This window comes from Chlorocebus sabaeus, chromosome 11 (genome assembly GCF_047675955.1).
Source record: "Chlorocebus sabaeus isolate Y175 chromosome 11, mChlSab1.0.hap1, whole genome shotgun sequence".
Taxonomy (NCBI): Eukaryota; Metazoa; Chordata; class Mammalia; order Primates; family Cercopithecidae; genus Chlorocebus; species Chlorocebus sabaeus.
Genome location: NC_132914.1, coordinates 78,949,988 through 78,971,689, shown reverse-complemented (window position 1 = coordinate 78,971,689; position 21,702 = coordinate 78,949,988). Strand labels below are relative to the sequence as shown.

The 21,702-nt window shown below is 35.8% G+C and overlaps 1 protein-coding gene across 14 annotated transcripts in view; it reads left to right on the top strand.

Annotated features, from left to right (window-relative positions):
• Positions 1-21,702, top strand: part of PPFIA2 (PTPRF interacting protein alpha 2) — a 508,377-nt gene that overhangs the window by 425 nt on the left and 486,250 nt on the right. For 10 of the 14 annotated variants that reach the window (XM_008004144.3, XM_073020972.1, XM_008004136.3 and 7 more), the window contains exons 1-2: positions 97-685; positions 4,934-5,184. In XM_008004144.3, coding sequence (XP_008002335.1) covers positions 4,936-5,184 — 249 coding nt within the window. In that variant the 5' untranslated portion in view covers positions 97-685; positions 4,934-4,935. Of the gene's footprint in view, positions 1-96; positions 686-4,933; positions 5,185-21,702 lie in introns of those variants that run through there. The other 4 variants (XM_008004143.3, XM_008004140.3, XM_008004138.3 and 1 more) reach the window with 2 other exon arrangements.

Here is a 21,702-nt window from a genome sequence, read left to right as displayed (position 1 = left end):
GCGGAAACAGGCTGGGGGCCAGGAGGAGACCTGTCCTGCTTTTTGCATCCCTAGGGACTCGTTTTCCTTCAGGTTTCTAACTCCCAGGGTTAGCCTTAAACTCCAGAGGGGCTCCAGGAGGGACGACTGGGTGGAACTTCTCTCCCAGATACTTCTCACGCCTTTTCTCCAAGATCTCTTTTGGAGGGACGCCCCACACACCCCGGGTGGCCCGGGCGCGGAGGGGGAGCGGCGCCGCTTGGTTAAGTTTCTGAAAGTCAAACCTAGTCCCCGGTCCCCGGTCTCCGCCCCAGGGCTCCAGCTGCACGCGGGGAGCTGCGGCTGCTCTGGCAAAGGGGCCGCGGCTGCTTTAAGAGCCGCCTCCCCCTCTCCTCCTTTGACAATGGTCTGAACCGAGCTCTGCTTCCCAAAGCAAAATTTGTAATATGCCATTTTTCCGATGGACGCTTCTCCTTTTGGCTGCTGACGGAACCACGGGAAGATGCCGAGCTCCTGCCACGCCACCGGGCCGGGGCACGTTCCGGGAGGGCGCCGGGGCACACGTGTGTCTGAGCTGCCTTTCTCCTCCCGTTGCTAGGGAAATGGTCCAGGAGTGCTGGGTGTGAGCCTCCCTTCTCCTCAAGCCGGAGACTGCGGTTGTCATTGATCAATTGAAGAAGCAAGGACCCGAAATCACAGACATTAGGTACAGAAACTGTCTTTGAGTTTTACTGTCTCCTTTCGCTGTATTTTTTGACCACCTCCCTGGCCCCACCCCGCCCCCAGGGAAGATGAGATGCAAATTCCTCCTTGTTGATTACTGTTAGGTGTCTTTTGCTTTCACCTCATCCTCTCCGTCTCCTATCTCTCTACCTCCTGCCTACTTGGCTGTGTCCTGTTGGGCAGGATGAACAATTTTAGTATGGAAATGATGAAGTCAACTTCTTCAAGGTGGTGGGGGGTGTGGCTGAGAGATAACTGTCCAGTAGTGTGGGGTGAGCTGGCTCTTTGGCTGTCTGTAAATGCACTAGGGTAAAGAAAGTGTAAAATGTGTCCATTAAAGGTGATAACATTTCCCGAGGACAGAGGCTTTCAAAGAGTTAAATAGGAGGGATAATATTCATGTAATGTAATCAGACAATAGCTAGGATTTCTCTCACTGAATTACTCCTTGTAGGTTAACTGAGGTGGAGCTGGGATGGTTCTTAAGACTAAATATTTTCAGAAGAAACTCACTATAGAGAATAATTACATTCTTACCTCTCGTAGGGCCGAAATCTTACTGATATGATTAAATAAAGTCATTTATTGACAGCAAAAAGAAAAAAATGCTTTTTGTAGCATTCTCATATCTGAAGACGTACTGCTTGGATGGCATACATTGCTAAGGAACACATTGGATTTTGAAAGCCCTTGAGTGAGGACTCCAGTGGACATTCAAACTTTTATTTTGAAATCTGAGAAATTTAAAAGACAGTCAAGGTTATGTGCTAAGAATAAAGGAGTTGATTTTCCTGATATAAAATTCTGCCAGCTAAATTTCAGCACTGGGATAATTAAGCCAATCAGGTTTATTATTACTTTCTTTATTTATCAACAAAATTAACAATGTCTCTGACTAGGTTTCAAAACCTTCAGCAATTTAATGAGGAAAGCTTCAATATCTAGATGAAGATAACATAATTTATATATCGAATTGACTTGGAGGGGGGAATGATGAAAAGGCAAATATCAAGGCAAATTGTTAGGATGCCCTTTCTGGCTTTTCAGAAATTATGTGATGAATGCAGTTTTTAGTATTGAAACTGATTATAAAAGTTAAAAGTGATATATCTGGGTGAAATGCACTAGATAGTGAATGACCATAGCCTTCTGGATTGTGCAAGTTGCTTCAGATGTCATCCATTCTTTAAAAGGGTGTTTAACTCTTACATTGAATATGTATCTTTAATTGCTTTTAGTACTTAAAATGTACAAAATGTGCATTTAAGAAATGTTATACTGCATTTTAAGGATTATTCAAATATTTTGCAATTTATGTTAGAATCTGAATTCTAATGAAATAAACTAAGCTAGTTCATGAAAGTGGCCTTATTTTTTTGTAGACTATTTTTTTTTCTAATTTTGATAAGAGAACTTTGGATATACTCCTTTGAGTTGACTGTAAGGTATAAGCAACATATATTCATCTTATTTCCTAAGTAAATTTTGCATAATTTGATTTTTATAAATTGGATTTGAAGAGTTCAAAAGTATCTACTAGAATTAAACCTTTAGACAGAGCAGCAGAATGAGTCATAAAGGTAAAATATTGTTTCTACAAAGATTAATGTTGATCACTTTATAATAGAAATAAATACTTACGTTTGTAATTGCCCTTTATATGTTTTGCTGTGTGTTCTCAGTCAGATTACCTATTAGATCTTTTCTTTTCTTTTTTTCCTAAGCATAGCTTATTGGCCCTCTTTCATGAAAGAGATAACTAAAGTTTTAACATGTAAAGTAACTTGTCCTGGTTCATGTGCCTTAGGAGTGGAATCAAATCAAGTTCTTTTGAGTGTAGATTTAATAGACTTTCTAAGTCCCTAAGCCACTTTTAAGCATAGCATCTTTTGACTAAATCTAAGACTACCTTTAATGTTGATTTAAGACCCTAAAGTTTGTGAATGTTTAGTATCTCATGGTAACAACGAGGGATTGTTAGGATATTATATTCAGGTGAAAATTATACTGGGGTATTCAGTGCTGTTATGCTTTGCCTTGGAATTTAAAGTTGTTCTAAGTGATTCAGGGTGGAAAGGAATTAATAACTTTCATTCAAGAATGACATAGTTTAAAGTATAGATTTAAGAATTTAAAATATAGATTTAAGAATTTAAATCTACAGGTAACCCTAAAATTTAAACCTTTTAGGGTTTCGTTAACCCTAAAATTTAAACCTTGTGAGTGTTTGGGCACAAATTGTCCCACTGCTATGATTTGCTCTCCCAGTACTTTGTTTTAACCTTAAATGTCGAAAGTAAACACATTGGCTCCTGGTGATTATTTCTCAGAATGACATAGCAGTGTGTAGATTTCATGCATGACCTGCTAACTAATTGTTTTAAATAATCAAATGTGTTGGAACACTCTTTGTTGTTTTCCACTTCCTTTTCAATTAATATAAAGAAAGTCTGAAGCAGTTAAAAAGAGTTTGCATTTTCCATCTTTGTGATAGTCTTTGAATAAAAATCAAATTGAGACAAATGCAAGAAACAGTTTTATCCATTAAGTGTGTAACAGTAGTATCAAGTGTGGGTATCGGGGTGTGTGTGCTTATATTCATTTTATGTGTGTACTCTGTTACATATTTTAGCGTGCATACAAAATTGAACAAACTAAATTCCTGCCTTCAGGTAGCTCAGTGTTATGAGCAATGAGCAAAACTTCAAAGCATTTAAAATGTTCCTAATATTCACTGACCCCCTTAATTTTTTAATATAGGTTATCATTCACAAACTACTTTATTACTTACATACTTTTTAAAAGTTTCTCTTAGTTTTCAGGAGTCCCTGACCAGATCATTCACAGATAATTGAATTTTGCTCCTCAATAACCCAATTTATATGAAGACTCACATAAAAAGTAATTAAATATTGAGCTGTTAAATCTTGACATTCTATTTGAAAATATCACCAGAAATATTTTCCCCAAGGACAGGAATGTGTAGGCAGAAAAATTAATTGACCTTGCATTATAAAACCAAAAAATGCTTCAGGATCAACAACCAAACCTGCCTTTCTTCACATTAGCCTTTTGCAAAACCAAGCCGTCTAATTAATAGCTGCTGGCCATAGCACAACCACCAAAACTGAGATGAGTTTGACTTTTCTTTGAAACATTAGCTAGAGGATGAAAGAGAAAATGAGATAATTTCTGACTTTTAAGATGCCACATAATTGTTCAACCATGCACCTAAGTGTGTTTTGTCTATTTTAAATCAAATTTAAAAATATTCTGAAAGCAGTTCATTTATTTCATGACTGAGAATTTGTGATTGGCAGCTGAGATGTGAAGTTACTACATTAGCTAATATAATTTATGACATCTGTTTTGCAGAATATTTGAAAGAGTGTTAGTTTGTATTGTTTGGATGAAAACCAGACTATGTAGTTAACAGGAAAAAAGGAATATTAAGTGTAATGATGAGTATAATACTCTAAACAAATTTATATACCTCAGTTTATTTCATAACGTTTTTGTCTAATTCAGTCAGTATCACTTATCTGCTTTGGGTAGACCACATAGGAATTCAGGGAGAGAGCATACAAAAGTAATAAAATGGAAAATGTAATGTCAAAAAGCTTAAAACTAATCAATTTGAAAAAAAATCTGTTGACTAAAAAAGTAAAAGCTGATTATTATATAAAATAAATACTCAATGATTTGTAGATTTTCTACAAGAAAGAGTAAACATTAATTCGTTGAATTACCTAAGTCATTCAAAAGTTATTTACTTCCTACCAGTTAAGTGCCAGACACTGTGCTTGCCATGAACAATATACAGTAATAACAAATAAGGGTAACATAAAAAGTATTCACTCTAAGAGAGATTTGTAAACTTGCAGATGAGAAAGGTGATGAAATAATAATGGAAATAACATGTTTATTTAAATTGAATTAGGTGGGATAAATCATGAACATGAACTTTGAGAAACAAGTGAAACAAAGTTGCATATGGGAGGTGGGACAAATGTGATGTCATGGAAAGAGAAAGCACTTAGGCTGAAGGAAGTAAATGACTCATATTTCATTGAGGTCAAAACATTTTGCTTGGTTGGATTTGGGGCAACAGGTAGGGGAAATAGAGACAAATGGGCTAATAAGCTGAAAAATATTTAGTGAATTGATGTCCAAATGACATTATTGGAAATCATTTGTTTACTAAGACTCCTTCCCACTTACTTTCTTTAAGCAATGATGTGTGAAGTGATGCCCACGATTAATGAGGACACCCCAATGAGCCAAAGAGGATCCCAAAGCAGTGGCTCGGACTCAGACTCCCATTTTGAGCAGCTGATGGTGAATATGCTAGATGAAAGGGATCGTCTTCTAGACACCCTTCGGGAGACCCAGGAAAGCCTCTCACTTGCCCAGCAGAGACTTCAGGATGTCATCTATGACCGAGACTCACTCCAGAGACAGCTCAATTCAGCCCTGCCACAGGTATGCTTCCTGGTAGCCTTTGTTTCTGCTATTGTAATGGAAAATTCGGAAAGATTTAAAGAAAATTCACTTTACTCCCATTCTTAATGTTACTTTCCCACTTAACATATGTGATATGCACATTTTGTTAAGAACAACTTAGGAATAGATGATTAGTTCACTTGAAACCTTGCCTCAAACAAAGTCATGGACTATTAATGGTGGTTGGGGGTTTATGTGAGAAGCAAGAGTTCTTACCTGGTCTTTCTTAAAAGTTGTATTTGTGTGTCTTAGTAGGGTAGAAAACCACTTGTTGATCAGCTTTTAATGACCAGAATGTGGAGATAGTTTTATCTTTCTTACCTTTTAAACATAATGTTGACATTTGGAAATATGTGTTTTTCATTTTCAGTTGTATGGTCTGCCTTTGACCGTACTTTGGAAGCCTCGTGTCCAACTATTGTTTCGTCTTTTTTTTTTTTTTTTCAATGCCTAATATCTGCTTTAAAATTCTTGGAATTACTAATATATTATCCTCTCCCTTGGGAAAAACAAAAAAACAAAAAAACAAAAAAAAACACTTTAACTGGTTTCTTTTTATTTTTAAAACATTTTGAAGATTGGTGAAAGAGAAAAAGTTAAGCCTCACTAACTTAACATTGTTAGATTAGCTATATTTAAATACATTTCTGTAAATCTTTGTATTTTACAGGAAAAAAATCCTAAGATATTTTAAGAACTGCCAGCCTATTTATATACAAAGTTAATGATTAAAGTCAATTTACTTGTTTAAGAAACGCATAGGCTGGGCGCAGTGGCTCAGCCTGTACTCCTAGCACTTTGAGAGGCCGAGGCGTGTGGATTGCCTGAGCTCAGGAGTTCAAGACCAGCCTGAGCAACATGGTGAAACCTCATCTCTAGTAAAATACAAAAAATTAGGTAGGCATGGTGGCGTGTGCCTGTAGTCCCAGTTACTCGGGAGGCTGAAACAGGAGAATTGCTTGAACCTGGGGAGGCAGAGGTTACAGTGAGCCAAGATCACACCACTGCACTCCAGCCTGGGACAGAACAAGACTCCATCTCCAAAAAAAATAAATAAATAATAATAATAATATAATTGTGCCTCTTTTAGGTATGAGAAGAAACATAAAAATGAATGGGATTTTTGACAGTCACCCCCTTAAACTAAAACTTTCTTTTAAATACAAGGTTGATTGGCCCTTTCCTTAAAAAACAGTATACTAAATGTTAAAGAGTTGAATTCTCTTCACAAAGTTATGGCTTGTAACAAAGATATCTTTATACATATTGAAAACTATATATTCAAAATTGATAAAATTCTAAAGCTATCTGTACTGTTAACTCATAGACATATTTACGACTCTCAAAATGGAAAGGATCGCTAAGAATCCCCTGTTGCATCCTGATTAGGTAATCCCATAACCCTCTGTGAATAACTGCTATTCCAGTCCTTTTCATTTTCAGTCAGTTTATCTTGTGCTGAGATGAAATAATGTTTTTAATAACTCTCACTTCTTGGTACCATGGTTTGTGTCATCACACAAAATGTTTTGACTCATTTCAAAAGGCAGCTATGATAGCTACACCAAATATTATATATTTTTAAGGAAGATATTTTAGTTTTTACAATTGCTCTTCAGAAAGTGATTTCTAGAACTGTCACCGTCATACTTACTCTCTTGGAGGATTATTTGAGTTGGTTAATTCTCTTGTTAAAGTGGTCCAAGAACCAGTCACACTCTTCCTCATCTACTGTGACAAGTGGAAAATGGGGCAATCATTTCTCCTTCTGGATACAGTGTTTCATTAGCTTACACTAGGATTTTATGATATTTGGAGACAAGTTCAACATACCTTCAATGTGTACTGGGACAGCAGTCAACTGAAGTTTCTAATTGACTTGCATAGATGCTACAGTATGTTCCCATTTCCCCTCCACTCTTCTTGGAAGTTGATTCTGATCCTACATGTAAGACTCTGCATGTATCCCGCTTATATTTGTCTTTCTATATTTTATTCAAGCTTGAAGTTTTCAGTTTAAATCCTAATCTTATCAAAATGTATCTAAAAGTAATTTGGATTTTTAAATTTTCCCCTTCTGTAAAAAAAGGTGACTATTTTACTTAAAAATGTTGTGAAAATAAAGCACTAGAACAAGATACTTTAGGAAAAAAAGGGGAAAATTGAAAAATATTTTTATACATAACTGATTGTGGAGGTGAATCTCTTTGTATAACTGATTGTGGAGGCAAATCTCTTTGTAAAGGTATAAGAAAAAAATGTTTTATTTCTAGCTCTTCAGTTGTATTGAGTATCTAAATTATGATTGCCTTTAAAATGTTAAGTTTTAATTTTTAAATATACTGCCCAGCCTTTTATCTAACTCCCTTGGGGCCAGTTGTGTTTTGGAGCTCACAAGTTTTCTGATTCTCACTCTCTCTCTCTTCGTCTCTTGTTCTCAGTTTCTTCTCTCATTCTCTCTCTCTCTCTCTCTCTCTCTCTCTCTCTCTCTCTCTCTCTATGTGTGTGTGTGTAGCATATTATAGAACACTATTCCTGAAGGACTATGGGCAGCACCCATATTTCTGAATATTTCTGAAATTTTTTTGAAGAGAATTCTATGAATATCCCTATTGCATGGAAAAGATAAAGACTGTAAATAGTCTCATGATAAGTATAGGTCTGATTTTCCCACCCATCAAATTCATTACATATTTACAAATAAGATATCAATTTCAGAGTGTATGGATTTTAGAATTATAGATTAGGGATTATGAGCCTATACATTTAGATGGCTATAGTTTCATTCTAAATTAAAAATACTTTAAGGATATCTTTTTCAATGTCAATTTGTATGTTGCTATTATAAATATCTGAGTACTCCTAGAAATCCACAGGTCCTCAGACAGTGATAATCCTCTTATTTTTTTAAAAAGAAAGCGTTTAATAACCTAATCTGTATCTTTAGGGCTGTAAGTTTTCTATAACTAACAGAGGAATATTCTTCATTAATTGCTATCGTTGAAAGTTTATGAATATTTTGTAAATAATGTGCCATTGTATGGTGGCACTGCATTTGACATTTAGATGGAAGTTGAAAATGACCACCATAAATGTGAGTTTTGAGGCAGAAATAAGGCATGTAGGATTGAAAACCACTAGAGTAACAGAAAAATGAAAATTATTTCAGCAAACACAGGGTAGAATTGAAAGCAGAGATAAACTTTATGACATAGATGTCTTAAATTGCCTATTCAGTGCTATTAGGTCTTGGTGATTGGAGCTTTACTTTAGTCACTTTCTCTCCCATTTTTTCTTTATAAAAGAATACAACAATAATTTTTAACAATTTTAACCATGTAAATTATTTTATAGCCATGTTGTTTAGTTTTTCATTGTGTCTTTGGGTATATCTGTTTAAAGAGTGCTGATAATTTCACATCATTCCACACCTCCAGGCCTGACGTTTCTAAGCTATGCCCTCAACAATCTAACTTATTAATGCACAGATCCATTTTAATGTTCCACAGAACCTCAGATTCAACATGCTGAAAACCCAGTCATCATCTACCTCCAACTCACAACCTAAGTGTGCTCTAACTCCTTACCTAGACATCTTAAGAGTCCTTATAGTTGGTGCTTTCTTCCTCCTCTAAATTCAGTCTTCAGTGGGCCATACATTTTGTACCTCTTAAATAATTCTCAAATCTCTCTACTCTTCTGTTTTTCTTGACACCTGACCCTGAAATTCTTTGCTACATCTCCTAACATTTCTAGTGTTGTAAATATGTCACATTATATGCTTGAATAGTATGACACTGTTTGATGTGTCCCAGCAAACTCCATTCTTTTTCCTTCATGCATGTTCATCTCTCTACCTATAATGTTCTTCCTCATTGTCTTTGTCTGGTTAATTTCCCATCCTAGCCAAAAGTTTATCTCTTTCAGGAACTCTTTTCTGAACCCTAAGTACATCTGTTCTGTGTGCTTTACTCTTACCATTTATCATATTGTAATTAAATTATCTGTTTATGTGCCTGTTCCCCAACCTAAACTATAAGCTCCTTGAGAAAACGAGCAGATCTCAATAGTGCAAAACCCCCTGAACTGCCAAAGTACCAGGCTCATAAAAAAGGCTTTTAAAGTAAATGCAGAACTAAATATATGTGCATTTTGATGTAGAAAGAACAATAAACCTGAAATAGGAAGATCAGGTTTGTACTGTGACCCAACTACACATCACCAGTTTGAGACAGAACTTCAGATTTCCATGCTACAGAAAGTGTTTAATACTAACAGCTTATAGGGTAACTTGTGATGATTGAAGAAAATGAGACACATAAAAACTAATTAATGTATAAGGCATTAAATATAGAATTGCTTGCATTTGTTTTATCCAGAATGCCAAAAGATGATTATTTCTATACATGTATGTGAATAATCATTAGGATAATTAGAATAATTTACTATGAATACTGACAAAATCCTACACATTTTTGAGAACAAGGGGAATAATTGTCAATTATTAATATATCTGTTAAGAATGTTTAGAGGAGAGGTAAAGGGAATGTGCTTCCTATTGCAGAATGTCATATGTAAAAGTTTAAAATTTGTTTTCATCACCTTTTTTAGCATATATTGAGGGTCCACTGTGCATTATTAAATAGTTACAAATGTTTGTAAAGCAGATAGGGGAAAACAGTTTGGCTCTTCGACAGTTTAGGGAATAGAGTTGCTTGGAAAAAATACAGAAATGGGCCCAAATAAATATAGTACTGGAAGATTATAGAAGTACTGAAAATATTTGAATTATGAAGTTGATATGTGATTCACTACAACAAGTTTCATGTGGAAAGTGATATTAAAGAGGTATTTTTGAGAAAAGGTTGGTAAAGATTCTAAGATATTCCATGTGGGGTAGTAAAGTTGTGCAGATAGAACTTTGCTGAAGGACATATGGGAAACCAAAATTCAGCATATGCTCTACTTCTCAGGCTAGGCTTAGGGTCCCTACTCTGCACAAAGAAGACTCTTTGTGGATTCTTGTTTGTTTTGTTTTAAAAAATTAAGTGGCAATCAATAATGAAAAAAGATTTGTTTGATGAAATGTTATGGGATGAAAGTAAAGTTCTATATAGTGGCTGTGGAGTGTAGACTGTTATTATGTGTGGTGCAAAATAAAGACAGGAATTTCCCTGTAGAATAATCTGTAGAATTTTGGGTGAACTGATGATCAGATCATGAATAAAAATTATTCTACAATCTTGATTTTGGATGGATTACATGATATTTATCAGTTATCTATTGCTTAAATAATGCTATATAACAACACAAAAACCTCAATAACATACAAAAATATGGGTTTGTGGAATTCAGCTGATCTTGAATTGGCTGATCTTGGCTGGACTAACTTTATGTCACTGGCTAGCTGAAGGTTGGCTGTGTCAGCTTTATGTTAGTTGGCTGTTGTCTGATTCTGATCCAGGATGGCCTTGGCTGAGTCAACTGGGGCCATTCACCTCTATGCCATGTGTCTAATCCTGCAATGGGCTAGCCCTGGCAGGTTCTCATGATCATGGAAGAGGAGTAAGAGCCAAATGGATATAAGCAGATGCTTATTAAACTTCTGCATAAGTCATTTTTCGCAACATCACTTGACCAAACACAGAGAGAGTGGAAAGCAGAACATAATTACATGACAAAGGGTATGGCTACAGGATAAGTGAAACACTGGGACTATTAGTGCAACTGACCTACCACAAATGTCACTAAAAGAGTGATTTTGATCTGGTTCATTTTCATGTTAGAGAAAGCTTATTGTGATAACCTTCTGGTGAAGTATGGAGATTTGAAATAGAAATGTGACCAGAAAACTAGAAAAGATAATTGAAATGTAAAGACTATTGAAGAGAAAGAATGGTCAGGGATGGGTAATGTCCTGAATGACTAAGGCTTTGGACTGGAGTCAGAAGATCTGAATTTGAATTGGGGCTCCTTCCTTTGTTAGCTGGAGGACCATTGGAAAGTCACTTGATTTTTCTCAAACTCTGTTTCCTTAATTGAAAAGAGTAAATGACATCTACCCTTAGGAGGGATTGAAAAGAGGTATGAGTATGTGCTTCAGAAACCCTGAGCATTTTAAAATACCAGGTTTTTATATATATATAATTTGGGATGTGCTGGTGTACATCTTGACAAGAAATTAAAAGAGGCTACTTATGGAGGACATATATATCTTTTGACATTCTAAAATTCAAACTATGTGAGTAAATCTTTTTTTTTTTATTTTTATTTTTGAGACAGAGTCTCGCTCTGCCTCCCAGGCTGGAGTTCAGTGGCCAGATCTCAGCTCACTGCAAGCTCCGCCTCCTGGGTTTACGCCATTCTCCTGCCTCAGCCTCCCAAGTAGCTGGGACTACAGGCGCCAGCCACGTCGCCCGGCTATTTTTTTTTTTTTTTTTTTTTTTTTTTTTTTTTGTATTTTTAGTAGAGACGGGGTTTCACAGTGTTAGCCAGGATGGTCTCGATCTCCTGACCTCATGATCCGCCCGTCTCGGCCTCCCAAAGTGCTGGAATTACAGGCTTGAGCCACCGCGCCCGGCCTTGAGTAAATCGTATAGAGAGCAACAGATTCTGCCCTGACGGCACTTTTATTCTGAATGAATACTACCTAGGTAGAATTGGACTTGCTACTTACTAGCTCAATAACCTTGGTCAAAGTGCTTACTTCAAATAATGATAAAAACTGCCTCATAAGATCGTTATGAGAAACAAATGAGTTGGAACATGTCAAATGATCAATTCAATGCCTCACAGGTAGTACATGCTCAATAAATGTTAAATGTAGCTATTGTTGCTGATATTATCATTGTAGATATTATCATCATTATCTTTAGCCAACCTTAACTGCACAATTTTACTGAGTAATAATGAACAGTAGCACAAATCGAGAGCACTAAAAATCCTTACTCTCTTCAATCTTTATCAAATTTTAAAGGTCTTTTGATTTATCTTTTTAAAAAGTTCTTAACTGCATTTTCCTAAATTTTCCACTTCCACCATGGCCAGTCACATATGTCCCTTGATTACATCAAACAACATCCCTTCCTATTGTGCTGAGATTATAACTGAATTGAGCTCCTTTGTGTTCTGTGAAACCTAATACCAGCACATTGTGTTATCCCTTACCTGTCAGAGAGAAAGATGTTCCATCTTTTACCTCCTGTTATAGCCATCCAATTTTCTTAATGTATATTTCTCTCTTTTAGTTATTTTTTCTTCTGGCCAAATAAAATGATATCCACTTGCGGTCTATATTGCTCATTGCTTCTTTTTTAACGCTTACAATCAGGCTTCTATCATAATTGTTTTCCTAAAATAAAGTACATGTGTATATGCCACCAATATTTTGCAAATCTAGTGATGCTTTCATATTCTGCATGTCCCTTGAATTCTTTTTGTTAAGCAATGCTATTAATTATTTCATGTTGAAATTCCCATGCTCTTAATTCTCCATAATATTCCCTTTCTAGGCTAGTAGATATGTTGTCCTTCAGTGCTCATTATTTTCCTCCCACACACTTATCTACACCCATACTTGTCTTCATTTACTTACATTCTCCAATCTTAAGCCTTGCCCTTCTAGTATATGAATACTTATCTCTAAATCCTTGACAACACTCCTTTTTACCTCCTCTCTTGATTGTTTTTTCCCTCTGTCTCTAGTATCTTCAATTACTTTTCCTCTAAGCTGGCTATTTTGCAAGATATTCAAATAGATTTCTTAAAATTAAAATGATGACAAGTACAATTAACAACAAAAAAGTCCCTTGACTCTGTTTCCCCTTAGTTTTCAACTTATTTTTTTCTTCTTCTGTAAACTTATTCTCCACGTTTATTCTCCAGACTTGCTCTCACTGTCTCAATTTTTTCAACTTCTATACTGCAGTCTGATTTTTACTCTAACTTCCTGTTCAGAATGTTTGCTGTCACCAATAACCAATTAATAATTGTAGTAGGTTTGTTTTATTTGACACCACCCTTCTCCAAAACCTAGATAAATTAATCTTATCCCTTTAACTTTCATGATGCCATACTGTCTTAGTTCTTAAATATTTTGTTTTATTCCTCTCAATTTTTTTCTTGTGGACAATTCCTTATGTAGTTACTTCTTAAATGTTCAATAAGAAAGATAAAATTAATTGTAATAGATAACATTTCTGAACACTCCCACTATGCCATTCAGTGTTTTATTTAAGCACCTAGATATTAAAATGAGAGTGTTTCCCTCTCTCTCTGTTGGAGATAAAGCTAATTAAGTGAGGCACAAGACTTTATTTGCAGGAGATGCTAAGATATAGTCCAACCCGTTAAGTTTAGTCTTAACTCAAACTCCACATTGGAACTCTACAAAGATTGAGTTGGAAAAGCTAGAAGAGAAGTACAATTGGAGAGCTGTTGGTTTGTTGTACATAATCTACCACTCCATGTATGAGAAATGAGAGCAATTCCTGCTCACCTTAGCCAAGTGAGATGAGCTTCAGGAAAAACATTCAGAGAGCTTAACAGGATTCCTCTGGAGAGTAAAGGATATAGAGTCTGAAATCTAAAAGCAGCCATGTAGCAGTTGAAGGACTTGCAAGGCAGGCAAGTCCTCTTGGTTCTCCATGGTCAAGAAGAAGGTTGGCAATGTTTGAAGAGCAACTGCAATCCTCACAAGGGGAGCTTGCTTAGGGTTATCTTAAGCCCATAGATGAGTAGACTCGCAGAAGCCAAGGTTCCAAGGTTCCAATGTGGTGAATTATGAGCAACAAATTTGGAGGATTGATTCCAAGAGAGGATAACTGACAGAGGGGTTCTTTGAGAATGCCACAGATGCACTCCAGAAGAAGAAGAAGAAGAAAAGGTCATTGCTTCCACATTTGCCATTCCAGAAATCTCGGACAGTGGTGACACAAGGGTCAGCCACATGTAACTGTGGTCTTTCCCCTCCGAGTTTTTTTCCACAGGCCCTGAGTCTCAAGTTGTCGGAAACAATTGCTGTGAGTGGGTGATGTGAGAGTAAAGAGAGACCACCAGACACCTACCCTCCAATGCAGACTTCAGGGCTTGAAGTAAGCCTGAACCAAGTGTGAGGGGAGAAACTTTAGGTTAGATGGGACCTTAGGGCTGTGTCTATTTTATAATCCTATATCGAACCAAAACTATAAAATCATTAGTCTAGACTAGACTTTTTCATTATAAAACAAAAGATAATAATTTATTCTAATCATACCAGAGAAGCTAGGATGGCTGTCTGAAATTTGTTTCATATTAATTTCTTAACCTGAGGGAATTAGAGGAGATAAAATGGTTACCAAATTCAGCTTATTCATTAAACTGGGTAGAGGAATCATCTCAATTAAGATTCTAAACATTCCAATGACGCCATTATTATTACTATTCCCATTTTACAGATAATGAAACCAAGGCACAGAGAGATTAGGTAACTTCTTCAGCACCACACAATTTGTAAGTGGTATTCACCAGGATCCCATTAGTGACATACTTTTGTTTTTACCCTGAGCCCTCTTCTTCATCTTGTTATGTTCATCTAGATTAAAAGAAGTATTAAAGTCTTCTGGAAACCTTGTTTAAGAGACATGGACAATAGAAAGCATTTCTTGTGGCCAGGTGCAGTGGCTCATGCTTGTCATCCCAGCGCTTTGGGAGGCCGAGGTGGGTAGATCACCTGAGGTTGGGAGTTTGAGACCAGCCTGGCCAACACGGTGAAACCCTGTCCCTAATAAAAATACAAAAAAAGTTAGTTGGGCATAGTGGCAGGCACCTGTAATCCCAGCTGCTTGGGAGGCTGAAGCAGGAGAATTGCTTGAACCCAGGAGTCTGAGGTTGCAGTGAGCAACCATGTGCAATCATGCCATTGCACTTCAGCCTGGGTGATAACAGCGAAACTCTGTCTGGAAAAAAAAAAAAAAAAGGAAGCATTTATCATGACTACTTCTAAGGCAAACAAATTATTATTAATGAAATTTGAAATTATTATTAGAATTCATATAATTATACTGAATTTACTCAAGGATCCCCAGTCTGATATTTATAATACTATAAATTTACCTTTTTATGCATTGAGCATACTTTATAAGATCCTTTTTATCAGCCAGAAAGTATAAGTTACATGAAAAGGTATTTAACTAGAAAGTAGAACACTTGGATTTTAGTTTCAACTTTTGCTAAACCCTGTGACATTGGAAAACCAGTGAACTTCTGAGGTTTCTATTTACTTACATACAAAAGAATTTACTATTTTCTATTGTCTTAAATACTAAAGAATTATAGTCTCTCTAATCTGTCGTATTATTTTGCTAATCATTATAAAGGGCAAACATTTTAGCTGTATTAGTTTAATCGTAACTATTTCATGAATAATTACTATTTATTCAACAAATACTTTAGGACGTTATTTTGTGTAAGCTTCTATGCTTATGGCATAGTGTTGCTATCTATATTTTATTTTATCTTGTCTTTGGTCAATTATGGTTTCTAGGAATATTTAATGGCAAATAAGAAGGCATTGCCTAAATTCTGCTGACTGTCACATGTATTTGTAAATTCAGTGAAACTGGCTGTTATTTTTAGTGATCTTATTGCCTTTTATCCTCTACTGTGATGAACTGTACATGTTCCTAGAAAAGGTCAACTTTTTCCCTTTTGTTCTAGATCTCATCCCCCCTTGCTATTCCTGCACAAAACTTTTGCATTCTTTTTCCTACGTTATGAATCGGTATATCTCTAATAATTATAACTGAAATATTAAAATATGTTCTTACATTTCTCTTTATTTTTTTAAAGCTATTAACACCCCCCACCACCACCACCACTCTACCAAGATACCACCCCACCATTTATCTTTCCCTTTACAGCAAAAGTTTTTTTGCTTTTTTTGTTTTTTGAGACGGAGTCTCACTCTGTCACCTGGACTGGAGTGCAGTGGTGCAATCTCGGCTCACTGCAACCTATGCCTCCCAGATTCAAATGATTCTTCTGCCTCAGCCTCCCTAGTAGCTGGAGCAACAGGCATGTGCCACCGTGCCCAGCTAATTTTTGTATTTTTAGTAGAGACGGGGTTTCACCATATTACCCAGGATGATCTCCCATCTCCTGACCTCGTGATCCACCCGCCTTGGCCTCCCAAAGTTCTGGGATTATAGACGTGAGCCACCGTGCCCAGCCTTGTTTGTTTGTTTTTTTTTTTAATTGCCTATATCTGTTCTTATTTCTCTCCCCAAATTTTCTCTTGAATCTACTCCTGGATTTAGGCATTCAGCTTGAATTCACCCTGAGTGGAGTGGATTTAAGAAAACATGAATTTAGATCAACTTCATCTAAACTGCTCTGTGAAGATTAGCAATATCCCCCATATTGCTAAATGCAGTGGTCATTTCTTAGTCTTTATTCATGCTTACTTTATCAGCATCTTTAGACACAGTGGATCTCCCCTTCTTTCTTGAGACACTTACTTCATTTGGCATTAGGATAGCCCACTTGCCTGGTTTTCCTCTTTTGTTTTTGGCCACTTTTCAGTCGTTATTATCATTCACTTGTCATCTTCCTGGCATCTTAATGCTTGATTACTCCAGGGCCCAGATCCTAACTTTGTCTTTTTCCATCTCTATTGACACCATTGATAATGTCATCCATTTACTCCATTTAAATATCATCTAAATGTTGATGACTCCAGAATTTTCACCTCTTCTCCAGACATTCCTTCTACTTTCAGACACTTATTGTCTAATGTTGAAACTTAATGTGTACAAAACTGAGTTCATGATCTTCACTTAGTCTTTGACATCTCAATTAATAGCAACATCAATCTTCCACTGGCTTAGGCCCAAAACTTCAGTGTTTTATTTCTTCCACATTCTCTGCGCAATCTATCAGCAGTCTCTCAGTGTTTCCTTCAAAGTATATGCAGAATTGAACCACTATAAGCACCTCTGCAACTCCGTCCTAGTCAGAGTCACTATCTCTTATCCAAATTAGATGAAATTTTCCTAACTGTTCTCCTTGCTTGTGTCCTTGTAGCTCATCGATATAATTCAGAGCAATAAAAGAGATTCTGATTTGGATAAAAAGTAAGTCAGAGTTTGTTTCATATCTGCTCAAATCTCTGAAATAACTTCCAATCTTAGTGGAAAAGCCTAGGTCTTTAACCAGTCCTACAGTGTTAACATTTGCAATTCTCCTTTACCTATCTGATAATGTATCTTACTGTTTTCCAGCGCACTCATTCTATCCCACCATCCTGGTGTTCTTGCTGTTCAACGTGTCAGGGATTTAACTGCCTTAGGGACTGCAGTGGCTGCTCTGTAGGCTTGGAAAAGTTGTCCCCTAAATAACCATATAGCTTGCTTTCTTCACCTTTCTAGGTCTTTACTCAAATATTTACTTAGTAAGGCCATGCCTGATCACCCTGCTTAAATTTATGAAATTATTACATCCCTCTTCCTAATACACCCAACTCCTCTTCTCTACTTTTCCTCCAAAGCATTTATAACCACCTAGTATAGTGTATATTTTATTTCTTTATCTTACTTATTTCTTTTTTCCTCCATTGGGCTGTATGCTCTCTGAGGTCAGGCAGGGGTGTCCAATCTTTTGGCTTCCCTGGGCCACATTGGAAGGATGAATTGTCTTGGGCCACACATAAAATGCAAAAACACTAATGATAGCTGATGAGCTAAAAAAAAAAATGAATCACCAAAAAAATCTCATAATGTTTTAAGAAAGTTTACGAATTTATGTTGGGCCTCATTCAAAGCCATCCTGAGCCACGTGTGGCCCGTGGGCCCCAGGTTGGACAAGCTTGAGTCAGAGGATTCTTTTATATTTGGTTCACAGCTGTATTTTCTGCCTGTAATATCTAGCATTTCGTTGGAGTTTTAAAAAATACTAAATAAATGAAAATAAAAATTATTCTTTTTCTTGTTGTATACATTCTCCATATCTATTCTATGCTTATTTAGCAAATCATGCAATCATAAAAAAACACTATCATATATTAAAAATCTTAATGAACACAAGAAAACAAATACAATTCGTGGAGCCTTATGGCTAAAGTGTCTACAACACGAGTGTCATTATGTGTGAGACCAGCATTAACGCTGCACCTCAAATCCCCTTCTAGAATAAAGTGGATTTTATATCAAGAGGTAGTGGTGACATTTTGAATATGTTACAGTCATAGCACTGAGGTCAGAATGTATATGATTTGCTTTGAAGGAATTTTTAAGAGATAGTGACACAATTTCTGTACATTTCAAATTCTATTTTTTCACATTCTTCATGTTTTTTTCACTAAGGAATTTATTTATTAAACTAAGCCACTTTTCACACAAAAAAAGTATATTAATAGTTATATGACATTACAATACTACTACCACTATTTATTATCTGTATCTGACTTTCAGTTTGTGGAAGGACAAAACTAACAGTAGAATATTTTGATTAGTTTTTTGCTTTGGAATAGTTTATATTTAAATTATTCTCTTTTTTTTTTTGGCCTGCTCTTATTGTTATTCTATCAGAGGGAATGATACCAACAGAAAAATAGTCATTAGTATTATCAAGATGAGTTTCTATCTAACCTGAGATTTTTCCCTAAAATGTATAGTCTAATTTGTTGTACTTAATATTAGCATGTTTATGATTCATTTATTTTTACGACTCTTTGATGAGAAATTCTATATGCAGTAACAGAAACATTGAAATTCACACTATTAACTATTCCTGAATAGTTCACTTCAGAGCTTTACAGCTCGAGGGTAAGGTAGCAACCACCATCATGATTCCTCAGTTTGTGAAAAAGAGAGTTTAGAACTATGATTGTGGACATCTTCTTTTAAAACATGACTATCACACTCTAAGTAGATCACACACCTTTGCATTGACCTCTGCAATTAAATTAGTTTACAAAATAATATCTGAATTTGCTAAGGCTGCCTGGCCCTTAGTAAACCCTCAATACTTGTTGTTTGTTTACTTAAGAGTCATAAAAATTAAGTTATTTAAGAGAAGATTCATAGGCCAAAGGTACATAGGGTTTGAATTTTAAGTTAAAATTTGTACTGCAATCAGAGTTTAATTTGTGACACCAATAATTTTAAAAAATACTAATAATAAGGCTCTACTAATTTCTCTCAAATATGATTGAATTTATTGAGTAAGATTCTGAATAACTGGCAATTTCTTCCTTGGGCCTTGAATTAGGACAAATTTCCCCCAAAATGAATATTTTTAATCATTTTTGCTTTTCAAAAAGTGAGATTGTTGGCCCTGGAACTTGGAATAGGTGCTACAGCAAGAAAATGAAATCTTATTGCTCTTGGCTCCCGGCTCTGCTTTCCCTCCTAGGTCAAGAGGCTTCAGGTTGTCTTCCAAGCAAGTATAAAGACTAATAGTTATTCCTAAGATATTTGCCAGAAGAAGATTTCTGTTTTGAAGAGGTTTTTTTTTTGTTGTTTGTTTGTTTTGGTTTTTTTTCGGTTTTTTTCTTTCTTTTTTTAAATCTATAAGCCCATGTTAATCTTGATGTTAAGTAGAATAAATTATTTAGGAACTGATGTGATTAGAATTTAACACTACATGGTTCTACAGTAAATTAATTTTCATGGATTATTCTTACCTATGATTTTCTCTTTTTATGTCCACTTTTAGTGTAATCTGCTTCAATTAAGATATGTGATATTATAGTTCGAAATTTTTTATTAATTCTTGTGAGAGTTTATAAGATGCATTGATATGTTACTGATTGATAATAGATTAATTGAACAAGGTTTTTTTAAAAAATGGGTAATTAATTGGAAAGTTTTCCATGATAACAATATTACTTCATGATTTTTTTTTTTTTTTTTTTTTTGAGACAGAGTCTTGCTCTGTCGCCCAGGCTGGAGTACAGTGGCCGGATCTCAGCTCACTGCAAGCTCCACCTCCCGGGTTTACGCCATTCTCCTGCCTCAGCCTCCCGAGTAGCTGGGACTACAGGCGCCCACCACCTCGCCCGGCTAGTTTTTTGTATTTTTTAGTAGAGACGGGGTTTCACCATTTTAGCCAAGATGGTCTCGATCTCCCAACCTCGTGATCCACCCGTCTCGGCCTCCCAAAGTGCTGGGATTACAGGCTTGAGCCACCGCGCCCGGCCTTCATGATCTATTTCTAAGATAAAGGAGATAAATCAGTTCTAAATAATATAAAAAGTATATTATCTTTGTTAATTTTGTATATAGAAAAGTTTATTTTAAAATGCTGCCGGGTACGGTGGCTCACGCCTGTAATCCCAGCACTTTGGGAGGCCGAGACGGGTGGGTCACGAGGTTGGGAGATCAAGACCATCTTGGCTAACACGGTGAAACCCCGTCTCTACTAAAAATACAAAAAATTAGCCTGGCGTGGTGGCGGGCGCCTATAGTCCGAGCTACTCGGGAGGCTGAGGCAGGAGAATAGCATGAACCCAGGATGCAGAGCTTGCAGTGAGCCGAGATTGCGCCACTGCACTCCAGCCTGGGCGACAGAGTGAGACTCTGCCTCAAAAAAAAAAAAAAAAGTAACTTCATTTTGCATTTCCACATCTTAAGTTCTGTGTTAGAATAACAACATGTTTTATTGTCTCTCACAATAATTATAGAGTTTCTACTTCTTGTGATTCTTTTATTTTTAGCATATATTTTGAGGCTGCTATTAGTTTTATTTGACTATATCATTTTTATAACTTCATGGCCAGTTGAGCCTTTTATCATCATGAAGTGACCCATTTATTTCTGGACTGCTGTTTTCCCTTGAATTCTATTTAATCTGATTTTATTACTAGTAGTAATAGTATTATAGCAGATTTCTTTTCTGTTAATGTTTGCATTGTGTGCCATTTCTGTATTTCTACTTTCAATGTATCTGTGTTCTTATATATGTTTCCCACAAATAATGAACAGTTTCTGAATTTTATTTGTATGCAGACTAATAATCTTTCTCTTTAAATTTTTTGGTATCTTTATAATTACTGTAAATACTTGTATGTTTGTATTTAGTCTACTATTTCACTAAGAGATTTCTATTTTTCCTATCTATTCTCTGTTTTTTTTTTAATCAACCTTTCATGTCACCATTTGAATTGCATTTATTTCTCTGTTACTCTAGAAGTTTTACACTCTTGTTGTTCTTTTGTTAACCTACAAATTGCAATGTGCATCCTCAGCAAAGTATAATGTTAATGTATACTTTTCCTGCCTTATACTTGCATATGTATGATTATATTTTTATCAGGCAATATACCTTTAGATTTATTCACACATATACCATTTATGTTACCAATTATTCTTTCTGGATCTCATTCTTTCTGGTTTTTCATCTGGGATCATTTTTCTTCTACTTGAAAAACAAACTTGAATGTTTCTTTTAGTGTACGTCTGCAGATGAATAACTTTCCTGGTTTAAGTTTTGCAGAAAAAAATCTTTACTTCACCTTTATTC